The 15183-nt window shown below is 52.7% G+C and overlaps 1 protein-coding gene across 1 annotated transcript in view; it reads left to right on the forward strand.

The window, feature by feature from the left end:
- patj (PATJ crumbs cell polarity complex component) overlaps nt 1-15183 on the forward strand; it is a 65606-nt gene that overhangs the window by 38902 nt on the left and 11521 nt on the right. Inside the window, exons 30-31 of the mRNA XM_053431524.1 lie at nt 11937-12133; nt 12537-12628. Of these exons, the coding sequence (XP_053287499.1) occupies nt 11937-12133; nt 12537-12628 (289 nt within the window). The remainder of the gene's footprint in view (nt 1-11936; nt 12134-12536; nt 12629-15183) is intronic.

Genomic DNA, 15183 nt, shown 5'->3' on the forward strand with positions numbered 1-15183 from the left:
GTAGAAATCTGCACCCACCTGTTTCTCTGTGTGTGTGTGTGTGTGTGTGTGTGTTGATGACGAGTGCAGTGACTTAATTGGCGCCTCCCCAGGTTATGCTTCATCACTCATTCAGCCTCCTGACAGAAACACACACACACACATTGAATCTCTGTCTATGTGTATTTTTGTTTGTTTTTTTATATTTTATATTGTTCTCTCTCTCCTACTCTCGCTCCTACTCTCGCTCCTACTCTCTCTCCTACTCTCGCTCCTACTCTCGCTCCTACTCTCGCTCCTACTCACGCTCCTACTCTCGCTCCTACTCTCGCTCCTACTCTCTCTCCTGCTCTCGCTCCTACTCTCGCTCCTACTCTCTCTCCTACTCTCGCTCCTACTCTCTCTCCTGCTCTCGCTCCTACTCTCGCTCCTACTCACGCTCCTACTCTCGCTCCTACTCTCTCTCCTACTCACGCTCCTGCTCTCTCTCCTGCTCTCGCTCCTACTCTCGCTCCTACTCTCGCTCCTACTCTCTCTCCTACTCTCGCTCCTACTCTCGCTCCTACTCTCGCTCCTACTCACGCTCCTGCTCTCGCTCCTGCTCTCTCTCCTGCTCTCTCTCCTGCTCTTGCTCCTACTCTCGCTCCTACTCTCGCTCCTACTCTCGCTCCTACTCTCTCTCCTACTCTCTCTCCTACTCTCGCTCCTACTCTCTCTCCTACTCTCGCTCCTACTCTCGCTCCTACTCTCGCTCCTACTCTCTCTCCTACTCTCGCTCCTACTCTCGCTCCTACTCTCGCTCCTACTCTCGCTCCTACTCTCGCTCCTACTCTCGCTCCTACTCTCTCTCCTACTCTCGCTCCTGCTCTCTCTCCTGCTCTCGCTCCTACTCTCGCTCCTACTCTCGCTCCTACTCACGCTCCTACTCTCGCTCCTACTCTCTCTCCTACTCACGCTCCTGCTCTCTCTCCTGCTCTCGCTCCTACTCTCGCTCCTACTCTCGCTCCTACTCTCTCTCCTACTCTCGCTCCTACTCTCGCTCCTACTCTCTCTCCTGCTCTCGCTCCTACTCTCGCTCCTACTCTCTCTCCTACTCTCGCTCCTACTCTCTCTCCTGCTCTCGCTCCTACTCTCTCTCCTACTCTCGCTCCTACTCTCTCTCCTACTCTCGCTCCTACTCTCTCTCCTACTCTCGCTCCTACTCTCGCTCCTACTCTCTCTCCTGCTCTCGCTCCTGCTCTCTCTCCTGCTCTCGCTCCTACTCTCTCTCCTGCTCTCGCTCCTACTCTCTCTCCTGCTCTCGCTCCTACTCTCGCTCCTACTCACGCTCCTACTCTCTCTCCTACTCTCTCTCCTACTCTCGCTCCTACTCTCGCTCCTACTCTCTCTCCTGCTCTCGCTCCTACTCTCTCTCCTACTCTCGCTCCTACTCTCTCTCCTACTCTCGCTCCTACTCTCGCTCCTACTCTCGCTCCTACTCTCTCTCCTGCTCTCGCTCCTACTCTCGCTCCTACTCACGCTCCTACTCTCTCTCCTACTCTCTCTCCTACTCTCGCTCCTACTCTCGCTCCTACTCACGCTCCTACTCTCGCTCCTACTCTCGCTCCTACTCTCTCTCCTGGTCATGGTCCTACTCTCGCTCCTACTCTCTCTCCTGCTCTCGCTCCTACTCTCTCTCCTACTCTCGCTCCTACTCTCTCTCCTGCTCTCGCTCCTGCTCTCGCTCCTACTCTCGCTCCTAGTCACGCTCCTACTCTCGCTCCTACTCTCTCTCCTGCTCTCGCTCCTACTCTCTCTCCTGCTCTCTCTCCTACTCTCGCTCCTACTCTCTCTCCTACTCTCGCTCCTACTCTCTCTCCTGCTCTCGCTCCTGCTCTCGCTCCTACTCTCGCTCCTACTCACGCTCCTACTCTCGCTCCTACTCTCTCTCCTGCTCTCGCTCCTACTCTCTCTCCTGCTCTCGCTCCTACTCTCTCTCCTGCTCTCTCTCCTACTCTCGCTCCTACTCTCTCTCCTACTCTCGCTCCTACTCTCTCTCCTGCTCTCGCTCCTACTCTCGCTCCTACTCTCGCTCCTACTCACGCTCCTACTCTCGCTCCTACTCTCTCTCCTGCTCTCGCTCCTGCTCTCTCTCCTACTCTCGCTCCTGCTCTCTCTCCTGCTCTCGCTCCTACTCTCTCTCCTGCTCTCGCTCCTACTCTCTCTCCTGCTCTCGCTCCTGCTCTCTCTCCTACTCTCGCTCCTGCTCTCTCTCCTGCTCTCGCTCCTACTCTCGCTCCTACTCTCTCTCCTACTCTTGCTCCTACTCTCTCTCCTACTCTCGCTCCTACTCTCTCTCCTGCTCTCGCTCCTACTCTCGCTCCTACTCTCGCTCCTACTCTCGCTCCTACTCACGCTCCCGGTCACGCTCCTGGTCACGCTCCTACTCTCGCTCCTACTCTCGCTCCTACTCTCTCTCCTGGTCATGGTCCTACTCTCGCTCCTACTCTCTCTCCTACTCTCGCTCCTACTCTCTCTCCTGCTCTCGCTCCTACTCTCGCTCCTACTCTCGCTCCTACTCACGCTCCCGGTCACGCTCCTGGTCACGCTCCTACTCTCGCTCCTACTCTCGCTCCTACTCTCTCTCCTACTCTCGCTCCTACTCTCTCTCCTGCTCTCGCTCCTACTCTCGCTCCTACTCTCGCTCCTACTCACGCTCCCGGTCACGCTCCTGGTCACGCTCCTACTCTCGCTCCTACTCTCGCTCCTACTCTCTCTCCTACTCTCGCTCCTACTCTCTCTCCTGCTCTCGCTCCTACTCTCGCTCCTACTCTCGCTCCTACTCACGCTCCCGGTCACGCTCCTACTCTCTCTCCTGGTCATGGTCCTACTCTCGCTCCTACTCTCTCTCCTGCTCTCGCTCCTACTCTCTCTCCTACTCTCGCTCCTACTCTCTCTCCTGGTCATGGTCCTACTCTCACTCCTACTCTCTCTCCTACTCTCGCTCCTACTCTCTCTCCTGCTCTCGCTCCTACTCTCTCTCCTACTCTCGCTCCTACTCTCTCTCCTGCTCTCGCTCCTGCTCTCTCTCCTACTCTCGCTCCTACTCTCTCTCCTGGTCATGCTCCTACTCTCTCTCCTACTCTCGCTCATGGTCACGCTCCTGGTCACGCTCCTACTCTCGCTCCTACTCACGCTCCTACTCTCTCTCCTACTCTCGCTCCTGGTCACGCTCCTACTCTCTCTCCTACTCTCTCTCCTACTCTCGCTCCTACTCACGCTCCTACTCTCGCTCCTACTCTCGCTCCTACTCTCTCTCCTGGTCATGCTCCTACTCTCTCTCCTACTCTCGCTCATGGTCACGCTCCTGGTCACGCTCCTACTCTCACTCCTACTCTCTCTCCTGCTCTCGCTCCTACTCTCTCTCCTACTCTCGCTCCTGCTCTCTCTCCTGCTCTCGCTCCTACTCTCTCTCCTACTCTCGCTCCTACTCTCTCTCCTGCTCTCGCTCCTGCTCTCTCTCCTACTCTCGCTCCTACTCTCTCTCCTACTCTTGCTCCTACTCGCTCTCCTACTCTCGCTCCTACTCTCTCTCCTGCTCTCGCTCCTACTCTCGCTCCTACTCTCGCTCCTACTCTCGCTCCTACTCATGCTCCCGGTCACGCTCCTACTCTCGCTCCTACTCTCGCTCCTACTCTCTCTCCTGCTCTCGCTCCTACTCTCGCTCCTACTCTCGCTCCTACTCACGCTCCGGGTCACGCTCCTGGTCACGCTCCTACTCTCGCTCCTACTCTCGCTCCTACTCTCTCTCCTGGTCATGGTCCTACTCTCGCTCCTACTCTCTCTCCTGCTCTCGCTCCTACTCTCTCTCCTACTCTCGCTCCTACTCTCTCTCCTGGTCATGGTCCTACTCTCACTCCTACTCTCTCTCCTACTCTCGCTCCTACTCTCTCTCCTGCTCTCGCTCCTACTCTCTCTCCTACTCTCGCTCCTACTCTCTCTCCTGCTCTCGCTCCTGCTCTCTCTCCTACTCTCGCTCCTACTCTCTCTCCTGGTCACGCTCCTACTCTCTCTCCTGCTCTCGCTCCTACTCTCTCTCCTACTCTCGCTCCTACTCTCTCTCCTGCTCTCGCTCCTGCTCTCTCTCCTACTCTCGCTCCTACTCTCTCTCCTGGTCACGCTCCTACTCTCTCTCCTGCTCTCGCTCCTGCTCTCTCTCCTACTCTCGCTCCTACTCTCTCTCCTACTCTCGCTCATGGTCACGCTCCTGGTCACGCTCCTACTCTCGCTCCTACTCTCTCTCCTACTCTCGCTCCTACTCTCTCTCCTACTCTCGCTCCTACTCACGCTCCTACTCTCTCTCCTACTCTCTCTCCTACTCTCGCTCCTACTCACGCTCCTACTCTCGCTCCTACTCTCTCTCCTACTCTCTCTCCTACTCTCGCTCCTACTCACGCTCCTACTCTCTCTCCTACTCTCTCTCCTACTCTCGCTCCTACTCTCGCTCCTACTCTCTCTCCTACTCTCGCTCCTACTCTCTCCTACTCTCGCTCCTACTCACGCTCCTACTCTCTCTCCTACTCTCGCTCCTGGTCACGCTCCTACTCTCTCTCCTACTCTCTCTCCTACTCTCGCTCCTACTCACGCTCCTACTCTCGCTCCTACTCTCGCTCCTACTCTCTCTCCTGGTCATGCTCCTACTCTCTCTCCTACTCTCGCTCATGGTCACGCTCCTGGTCACGCTCCTACTCTCTCTCCTGGTCATGGTCCTACTCTCACTCCTACTCTCTCTCCTACTCTCGCTCCTACTCTCTCTCCTACTCTCTCTCCTACTCTCGCTCCTACTCACGCTCCTACTCTCTATCCTACTCTCGCTCCTGGTCACGCTCCTACTCTCTCTCCTACTCTCGCTCCTACTCTCGCTCCTACTCTCTCTCCTGGTCATGCTCCTACTCTCTCTCCTACTCTCGCTCATGGTCACGCTCCTACTCACGCTCCTACTCTCGTTCATGGTCACGCTCCTACTGTCTCTCCTACTCTCACTCCTACTCTCGCTCCTACTCTCGCTCCTGGTCACGCTCCTACTCTCTCTCCTACTCTCACTCCTACTCTCGCTCCTACTCTCGCTCCTACTCTCTCTCCTGGTCACGCTTCTACTCACGCTCCTACTCTCGCTCCTACTCTCTCTCCTACTCTCGCTCCTACTCTCTCTCCTGGTCACGCTCCTACTCACGCTCCTACTCTCGCTCCTACTCTCGCTCCTACTCTCTCTCCTACTCTCGCTCCTACTCACGCTTCTGGTCACGCTCCTACTCTCTCTCCTACTCTCGCTCCTACTCTCGCTCCTACTCTCTCTCCTACTCTCTCTCCTGGTCATGCTCCTACTCTCGCTCCTACTCACGCTCCTACTCTCTCTCCTACTCTCGCTCCTACTCACGCTTCTGGTCACGCTCCTACTCTCACTCCTACTCTCGCTCCTACTCTCTCTCCTGGTCATGCTCCTACTCTCTCTCCTACTCTCGCTCATGGTCATGCTCCTACTCTCGCTCCTACTCTCGCTCCTACTCTCGCTCATACTCCTGCTCCTACTCTCTCTCCTGGTCATGCTCCTACTCTCGCTCATGGTCACGCTCCTGGTCACGCTCCTACTCTCGCTCCTACTCACGCTCCTACTCTCTCTCCTACTCTCGCTCCTGGTCACGTTCCTACTCTCACTCCTACTCTCGCTCCTACTCTCGCTCCTACTCTCTCTCCTGGTCACGCTTCTACTCACGCTCCTACTCTCGCTCCTACTCTCTCTCCTACTCTCGCTCCTACTCTCTCTCCTGGTCACGCTCCTACTCACGCTCCTACTCTCGCTCCTACTTTCGCTCCTACTCTCGCTCCTACTCTCGCTCCTACTCACGCTTCTGGTCACGCTCCTACTCTCTCTCCTACTCTCGCTCCTACTCTCGCTCCTACTCTCTCTCCTACTCTCTCTCCTGGTCATGCTCCTACTCTCGCTCCTACTCACGCTCCTACTCTCTCTCCTACTCTCGCTCCTACTCTCTCTCCTGGTCACGCTCCTACTCACGCTCCTACTCTCGCTCCTACTTTCGCTCCTACTCTCGCTCCTACTCTCGCTCCTACTCACGCTTCTGGTCACGCTCCTACTCTCTCTCCTACTCTCGCTCCTACTCTCGCTCCTACTCTCTCTCCTACTCTCTCTCCTGGTCATGCTCCTACTCTCGCTCCTACTCACGCTCCTACTCTCGCTCCTACTCTCGCTCCTACTCTCTCTCCTACTCTCGCTCCTACTCACGCTTCTGGTCACGCTCCTACTCTCTCTCCTACTCTCGCTCCTACTCTCGCTCCTACTCTCTCTCCTACTCTCTCTCCTGGTCATGCTCCTACTCTCGCTCCTACTCACGCTCCTACTCTCTCTCCTACTCTCGCTCCTACTCACGCTTCTGGTCACGCTCCTACTCTCACTCCTACTCTCGCTCCTACTCTCTCTCCTGGTCATGCTCCTACTCTCTCTCCTACTCTCGCTCATGGTCATGCTCCTACTCTCGCTCCTACTCTCGCTCCTACTCTCGCTCATACTCCTGCTCCTACTCTCTCTCCTGGTCATGCTCCTACTCTCGCTCATGGTCACGCTCCTGGTCACGCTCCTACTCTCGCTCCTACTCACGCTCCTACTCTCTCTCCTACTCTCGCTCCTGGTCACGTTCCTACTCTCACTCCTACTCTCGCTCCTACTCTCGCTCCTACTCTCTCTCCTGGTCACGCTTCTACTCACGCTCCTACTCTCGCTCCTACTCTCTCTCCTACTCTCGCTCCTACTCTCTCTCCTGGTCACGCTCCTACTCACGCTCCTACTCTCGCTCCTACTTTCGCTCCTACTCTCGCTCCTACTCTCGCTCCTACTCACGCTTCTGGTCACGCTCCTACTCTCTCTCCTACTCTCGCTCCTACTCTCGCTCCTACTCTCTCTCCTACTCTCTCTCCTGGTCATGCTCCTACTCTCGCTCCTACTCACGCTCCTACTCTCTCTCCTACTCTCACTCCTACTCTCGCTCCTACTCTCTCTCCTGGTCATGCTCCTACTCTCTCTCCTACTCTCGCTCATGGTCATGCTCCTACTCTCGCTCCTACTCTCGCTCCTACTCTCGCTCATACTCCTGCTCCTACTCTCTCTCCTGGTCATGCTCCTACTCTCGCTCATGGTCACGCTCCTGGTCACGCTCCTGGTCACGCTCCTACTCTCGCTCCTACTCACGCTCCTACTCTCTCTCCTACTCTCGCTCCTGGTCATGCTCCTACTCTCGCTCTTACTCTCGCTCCTACTCTCGCTCCTCTACTCTCTCCTGGTCATGCTCGTACTCTCGCTCCTACTCTCTCTCTGGTCACGCTCCTACTCACGCTCCTACTCTCGCTCCTACTCTCGCTCCTACTCACGCTCCTACTCACGCTCCTACTCTCTTTCCTACTCACGCTCCTACTCTCGCTCCTGGTCACGCTCCTGGTCACGCTCCTACTCTCGCTCCTACTCACGCTCCTACTCTCGCTCCTACTCTCGCTCCTACTCACGCTCCTACTCTCTTTCCTACTCACGCTCCTACTCTCGCTCCTGGTCACGCTCCTGGTCACGCTCCTACTCTCGTTCCTACTCACGCTCCTACTCACGCTCCTACTCTCGCTCCTACTCTCGCTCCTACTCACGCTCCTACTCTCTCTCCTGGTCATGCTCCTACTCTCGCTCCTGGTCACGCTCCTACTCTCTCTCCTACTCTCGCTCCTACTCTCGCTCCTACTCTCTCTTCTGGTCATGCTCCTACTCTCTCTCCTGGTCTCGCTCCTACTCTCTCTCCTACTCTCGCTCCTACTCACGCTTCTGGTCACGCTCCTACTCACGCTCCTACTCTTGCTCCTACTCTCTCTCCTGGTCATGGTCCTACTCTCGCTCCTACTCTCTCTCCTACTCTCGCTCCTACTCATGCTTCTGGTCACGCTCCTACTCTCGCTCCTACTCTCTCTCCTGGTCATGGTCCTACTCTCTCTCCTACTCTCGCTCCTTCTCTCTCTCCTGGTCATGGTCCTACTCTCTCTCCTACTCTCGCTCCTACTCATGCTTCTGGTCACGCTCCTACTCTCACTTCTACTCTCGCTCCTACTCTCTCTCCTGGTCTGGTCCTACTCACGCTCCTGCTCTCGCTCCTACTCTCACTCCTACTCTCGCTCCTACTGTCTCTCCTACTCTCACTCCTACTCTCTCTCCTGGTCACGCTCCTACTCTCTCTCCTGGTCACGCTCCTACTCTCTCTCCTACTCTCGCTCCTACTCTCTCTCCTACTCTCTCTCCTACTCTCTCTCCTGGTCTCGCTCCTACTCTCTTTCCTACTCTCTCTCCTACTCTCTCTCCTACTCTCTCTCCTACTCTCTCTCCTGGTCTCGCTCCTACTCTCTTTCCTACTCTCTCTCCTACTCTCTCTCCTGGTCTCGCTCCTGAACTCTCGTTACCTGTGATGATCAACATGAATTTACAAACGTTTATAACGTAGGTTGTAAATGTGATCACATGATGACACATTGAGTCATGAGTGGTCAGCTGCTGTGTGACTCATCATAGACATGCGACTCTGAATCAAACCAAACTTCAGTGAGATAAGATCGACATGAAATGACAGAAACAACTTTACAAACATTTATTTATCGTTTACTTGAATGTTTGAGTTTGGTCCATGTCCCATCTGCTAACATGGAGGAGGAGTTGATGACCTTTAATGCAGCCAGCCACCAGGGGGCGATCAAGACAATTCAGTTCTCAATATATTCATAGAACTGTTTGGTTCTGGTGTTGTCGCTGAAGCCGATGTTTGAACTCAACTAACGTCAGCTGATCTGTGGCTCTTTGTCTGCTGCCTTCAGTCGGTTGTTATCTGGACCAGCTCGGCTGTGAGGAGTAGATGAATGCCACCTCCTCTGGGGGTGTGTGTGTGTGTGTGTGTGTGTGTGTGTGTGTGTGTGTGTGTGTGTGTGTGTGTGTGTGTGTGTGTGTGTGTGTGTGTGTGTGTGTGTGTGTGTCTGTGTGTCTGTGTGTGTGTCTGTGTGTGTGTGTGTGTGAGTGTGTGCGTGTGTTTTGCAGCAGCAGGCTGAGCTACTGTTGCATTGCAGTGACCTCCAGGAGCGACTGCAGCACTGCTTCATACTGAGGGAGGAGACACATCTTTTGCGCCTCCTGCTCCTCCTCCTTCTGTCCTTGACTCCTTGTGACTTCAGCTCTCAGACTTTACTGTGCTGCACAAACACACACAGGTAAACAAACACATACAGGTAAACAAACACACACAGGTAAACAAACACACACAGGTAAACCACAGCTCCTGACCCTGCAGGCCACATCAACATGGCTGACACTCACAGTAACACACTGTCAGACTGTGTGTTACTGTGACTGATAATCGCACACACTGTGTCACATCAGCACTAAATATTAAATCTACGTGTCGCTGTCGGCTCGTATGATGCTGACGTGTGTGTGTGTGTGTGTGTTTGTGTGTGTGTGTGTGTGTGTGTGTGTGTGTGTGTGTGTGTGTGTGTGTGTGTGTGTGTGATTAGCGTGTCTCACCTTGCCATCACCTTGTTCTTCTGTGCAGACACACACAGACACACACACACACACACACACGTTTGCTTCATGTCCCTGATTCGATTGATTCGACACTCGTTGGTTTCACTTCATGACTTTGACAATCAGCTGGTTGAAATCACGAGGGGGGGGCTGAGCAGACGATTATTCGGTTTGAGTGATGAGATGAAAACACAGAGTCAGACACCGGAGAACGATCGTGACGCTCTGAGGAGACACAACCCCCCCCCCCCCTCCCCGACAGACACAAATAAAACAGGAAACACAAACCCAACAAACAGGAAGTTCACAGAAGAGACGGACACTGTGTGTGTGTTTGTGCGTGTGTGTGTGTATTTCAGCCTCTACTCAGGTCAATCTGCACATTACCAGCTCCTACTAGAACATGGTGATTCATTCTAACACACACACACACACACACACACACACACACATAGCTGGAGGGAAGCTACTTTCTCTTGTATTCACACCTTGTGCATGATTAACTGGGACAAGTCACCTTGCTCGCGGCACATGAACACACTGCAGGGTTTTCTAGAATGACAGTGTTCATCAGTGTGAGACAGACTGACTCACCGCTGTCAACACACTGCAGGGTGTGTGTGTGTGTGTGTGTGTGTGTGTTTGTTGCATTCACATGCCTCTACTCTGCAGTCTTACCTGGAGTAACATTATTTTTAGTGGATGACCTCTAATCCAGATGTTGTACAGAACTTGATGTTTGTTGTGTGTGTGTGTGTCTGTCTCTCTGCATGAGGACGATCACACTCAACACAAAGTGTCAAACACCAGAGAGAACCAGGGAATTGTTTCTTCTGTCAGTCACATGATTTATTCCCTCACTCGCTGCAGAAGCTTCAACGTGGAGTCGATCCTAAAAGCTGACTCCAGATCAGCTGCTGCTCTGAAAACAGTTTAATGTCACATAAAAAGATCATAAACATGGTCGAGATGTAAGACGTCTTCAGAAACATGAAGTGTAACTATCAGCTTTGTCCTTCACCTCTGAGTGTTAGTGCGGAGTGGGGTGGGGGGGGGGGGCGGGGCTGTTAGATGGATAGATAGAAAGATAGATGGATACTTTATCATTTAGATCATCCAGTAGCTTATAGACTTATACACTTAACCGACATACATACATCAAACACATATACACAGGTAGAACATTGCAGATACAGGTACATGAATGGGTCTGACCCTATGCTACAGAATGCAATGATGTGATGTGTCAGTGTCTAGAATGAAAGTGTTCTTGTGCTGCTGGAGTGGATAGTACAATAAGATATATATAAATATAAATATATAAGAATATGTAAGTGGTAAAGTCTGTGCATGAGGCTAGTATAGGCATTATGAAGCCGAATGGCCCTGGGGATCAGCCTCCTCAGGAAGTAGAGCCGGCTCTGACCCTCTTTGTAGACCATGTCCTGGATGTGGACCCGACCCGGTCGCGGTACCAAGGTCTAGAGTTTTGAAGTGAAACCCGTCTCCACCTCTTTAGAACTGAAGCCAAATTATCTCCAATACAAACACTGCCATCTTGTGGTGATGACATCATTTGCAGTCAGTCTGTGCAACAGTGATTGTGGGGTGGAGCCGTGATATAGAGGCCCCGCCCATGCACATGCTCGACCAATCAGGAGTCGGTCTCAGCTGACAAACTCTGAGGAACTTTACCAATCATGAACAGAAACACCTGAACGAGCTGAACGTGAATCTGTGTCTCTCAGGATTCAGTTCGAGCTGATCATCATGTTTGTTCAGTGAACTGCAGCCGGCTTCACTCTTTCACAGTTCTCACTGAACAAAGTGATGGAGTCTCTGTTTTGAATCTGCTTTATATTTCACAGACGATTAAACAGAATTTAGTTTGACACTGAATTTAATCCTCCAGCTCTCACTCTTCTTATTGAATTATCTGCATCTCTTGAATCCTCCTCTTGTTTTCTCCTAACTCCTCTCTCCTCCCACCAAGTCTTCTCTTATACACTGATCTTTCTGTTCCTCTCTCCTCAGACCAGCACCTCCTCCTCCTCTTCCTCCTCTTCCTCCTCCTCTGTCCTACCTGGAGTCACTTTTCATTTATTTACTTATTTTCCACAGTTTTGTCTGTTTCCTGTTCTGTTTTCTCAGAACAGGAAACCAAGTAAAAAAGTTCCTGCTGAGATGTTTTCGTTTTTGTGATTTTTCGCTCTCCCCCTGACATTTCCTCTTCCTCTCCCTCTTCCTCTTCTTCTTCTTCTTCTTCTTCTTCTTCTTCTTCCTCTTCCTCTTCTTCTTCCTCTTCCTCTTCTTCTTCCTCTTCCTCTCCCTCTTCTTCCTCTCCCTCTTCCTCTTGCTGCTGCAGAGCGCTGGTGTGAGCGATACGGAGACCTGCAGGGGGAGCTGTTGTGCGTGGAGGTGGAGAAGGAGCGTCAGGGTCTGGGTCTCAGTCTGGCAGGAAACAGGGATCGTTCCCTCCTCAGCATCTTCGTGGTCGGACTCAGTCCTGGAGGAGCGGCGGCTCGAGACGGACGCATCCGGGTGGGAGACGAGCTGCTGGAGGTGAGAAGGTCTCCTGCTGTAGGACATCACGTGACATCCCATCACATCATGTGACATGAAGTCACATGACGAACATGAGATAAACCACAACACAACATCTGTAGACAAGTGAGCAAGTAACCATGTGTCAGAGAGAGAGAGAGACGCTGGACATTTTCTCCATTAGTGTCTCTGCCTCGCTCGCCCCTTTTCCTCACAGCTGTGACAGAGACGCCAGGATAAATAGATGCTGAGGAACAAATACACAACACACACTACAACACGTACACAACACACACACACATGTGAGTCTGGTGGAATCAGTGACTTTAAAGTGAGGATCTTTCACACTTACTGATTTTGGTGATTTATTCTGATTTATTTGTGTAAATAAAGAAACATTCTCTGTTTTTTTTTTTGGCAGATCAACAACCAGATTCTTTATGGGCGGAGCCACCAGAACGCGTCGGCCATCATTAAGGGCGCCGGCTCCAGGGTGAAACTCATCCTGCTCAGGTAGGACTGCAAGGCATTCTGGGAATTCAGGGAAAACACATGCTCCTGTTTGAAGGCGTCGTCGTTTGTCTGAGCTTGTGAACAAGAAGACCTCTGAGACAGGAGACGTGATAAAGCAGTTTCTCATTGGTTCACAATGTGATGCAGTCAAGTTTGTTCCTTTATTTACAGTCTGTGGAGCACGTTAGCACGTTAGCACGTTAGCTCCTCACAGAACGTGCAGACGGTGGAGCTGAGGGAGGAGCTGAGGGAGGAGCTGAGGGTGGAGCTGAGGGAGGAGCTGAGGGTGGAGCTGAGGGTGGAGCTGAGGGAGGAGCTGAGGGTGGATCTGAGGGTGGAGCTGAGGGTGGAGCTGAGGGAGGAGCTGAGGGAGGAGCTGAGGGAGGAGCTGAGGGAGGATCTGAGGGAGGAGCTGAGGGAGGATCTGAGGGAGGAGCTGAGGGTGGAGCTGAGGGAGGAGCTGAGGGAGGAGCTGAGGGAGGATCTGAGGGAGGAGCTGAGGGAGGAGCTGAGGGAGGAGCTGAGGGAGGAGCTGAGGGAGGAGCTGAGGGAGGATCTGAGGGTGGAGCTAAGGGAGGAGCTGAGGGTGGAGCTGAGGGTGGAGCTGAGGCTGGAGACTCAGAGGGTGGAGCTGAGGGAGGAGCTGAGGGAGGAGCTGAGGGAGGAGCTGAGGGAGGAGCTGAGGGTGGAGCTGAGGGAGGAGCTGAGGCTGGAGACTCAGAGGGAGGAGCTGAGGGTGGAGCTGAGGCTGGAGACTCAGAGGGTGGAGCTGAGGGTGGAGCTGAGGCTGGAGACTCAGAGGGTGGAGCTGAGGGTGGAGCTGAGGGTGGAGCTGAGGCTGGAGACTCAGAGGGTGGAGCTGAGGGAGGAGCTGAGGGAGGAGCTGAGGGTGGAGCTGAGGGAGGAGCTGAGGCTGGAGACTCAGAGGGTGGAGCTGAGGGTGGAGCTGAGGGTGGAGCTGAGGGAGGAGCTGAGGGAGGAGCTGAGGGAGGAGCTGAGGGTGGAGCTGAGGGTGGAGCTGGTCAGTGGGAAGAAGAAGGTCACTGGAACATGACCTCGTACACACAGATCCTCAGAGGCTGAGACCACTCACTCCAACCAGTCATGGGTCTCAGATTTAACCTGGGGGTTTGTCCTGCTCGATGCAGATACCAGAGGATTAAACTCTGCTCCTCCTCCTCCTCCTCCTCCTCCTCCTCCAGGGTAGATCAGCTGCTGTGAAGTGAGCAGCTGTTGTGTTTCACCACGGCCTCATTAAGAGTTTCCTCCGTCATTTCTCCTTCAGACAGGATTTACTCCAGCGGTCGATGAGGGAACCTGAGAATCTCGTTAAAGTCGTGTTCACCGGCTCAGTGATTTATCTCTGGGTAAAGGTCGCCACGGCAATGAGCGATGGGATGTCGACAGGGCCTGAGCCGCCCGACACATCGCCATGGAAACGGGGGGGGGGGGGGGGGTTCAGTGTCCCTGCTGGTGGAACCGTCTCGTTCACTTTGTCATGAATGAGACGGACTGAAGACAAGTTGGTTTGAACAAGTTAAGAGACGTTTGTGATTCCTCTGTGAATTGTGTCAAATCATCAGAGCTGTGGTGTATATCTATAGATCAGGTTGAATCGAGCTGTGGTTTATATCTATAGATCAGGTTGAATCGAGCTGTGGTGTATATCTATAGATCAGGTTGAATCGAGCTGTGGTTTATATCTATAGATCAGGTTGAATCGAGCTGTGGTTTATATCTATAGATCAGGTTGAATCGAGCTGTGGTGTATATCTATAGATCAGGTTGAATCGAGCTGTGGTTTATATCTATAGATCAGGTTGAATCGAGCTGTGGTTTATATCTATAGATCAGGTTGAGTCGAGCTGTGGTTTATATCTATAGATCAGGTTGAGTCGAGCTGTGGTGTATATCTATAGATCAGGTTGAGTCGAGCTGTGGTTTATATCTATAGATCAGGTTGAGTCGAGCTGTGGTTTATATCTATAGATCAGGTTGAATCGAGCTGTGGTTTATATCTATAGATCAGGTTGAATCGAGCTGTGGTTTATATCTATAGATCAGGTTGAATCGAGCTGTGGTTTATATCTATAGATCAGGTTGAATCGAGCTGTGGTTTATATCTATAGATCAGGTTGAATCGAGCTGTGGTGTATATCTATAGATCAGGTTGAGTCGAGCTGTGGTTTATATCTATAGATCAGGTTGAGTCGAGCTGTGGTGTATATCTATAGATCAGGTTGAGTCGAGCTGTGGTTTATATCTATAGATCAGGTTGAGTCGAGCTGTGGTTTATATCTATAGATCAGGTTGAGTCGAGCTGTGGTTTATATCTATAGATCAGGTTGAGTCGAGCTGTGGTGTATATCTATAGATCAGGTTGAGTCGAGCTGTGGTGTATATCTATAGATCAGGTTGAGTCGAGCTGTGGTTTATATCTATAGATCAGGTTGAGTCGAGCTGTGGTGTATATCTATAGATCAGGTTGAATCGAGCTGTGGTTTATATCTATAGATCAGGTTGAATCGAGCTGTGGTGTATATCTATAGATCAGG

This window comes from Pleuronectes platessa, chromosome 9 (genome assembly GCF_947347685.1).
Source record: "Pleuronectes platessa chromosome 9, fPlePla1.1, whole genome shotgun sequence".
NCBI lineage: Eukaryota > Metazoa > Chordata > Actinopteri > Pleuronectiformes > Pleuronectidae > Pleuronectes > Pleuronectes platessa.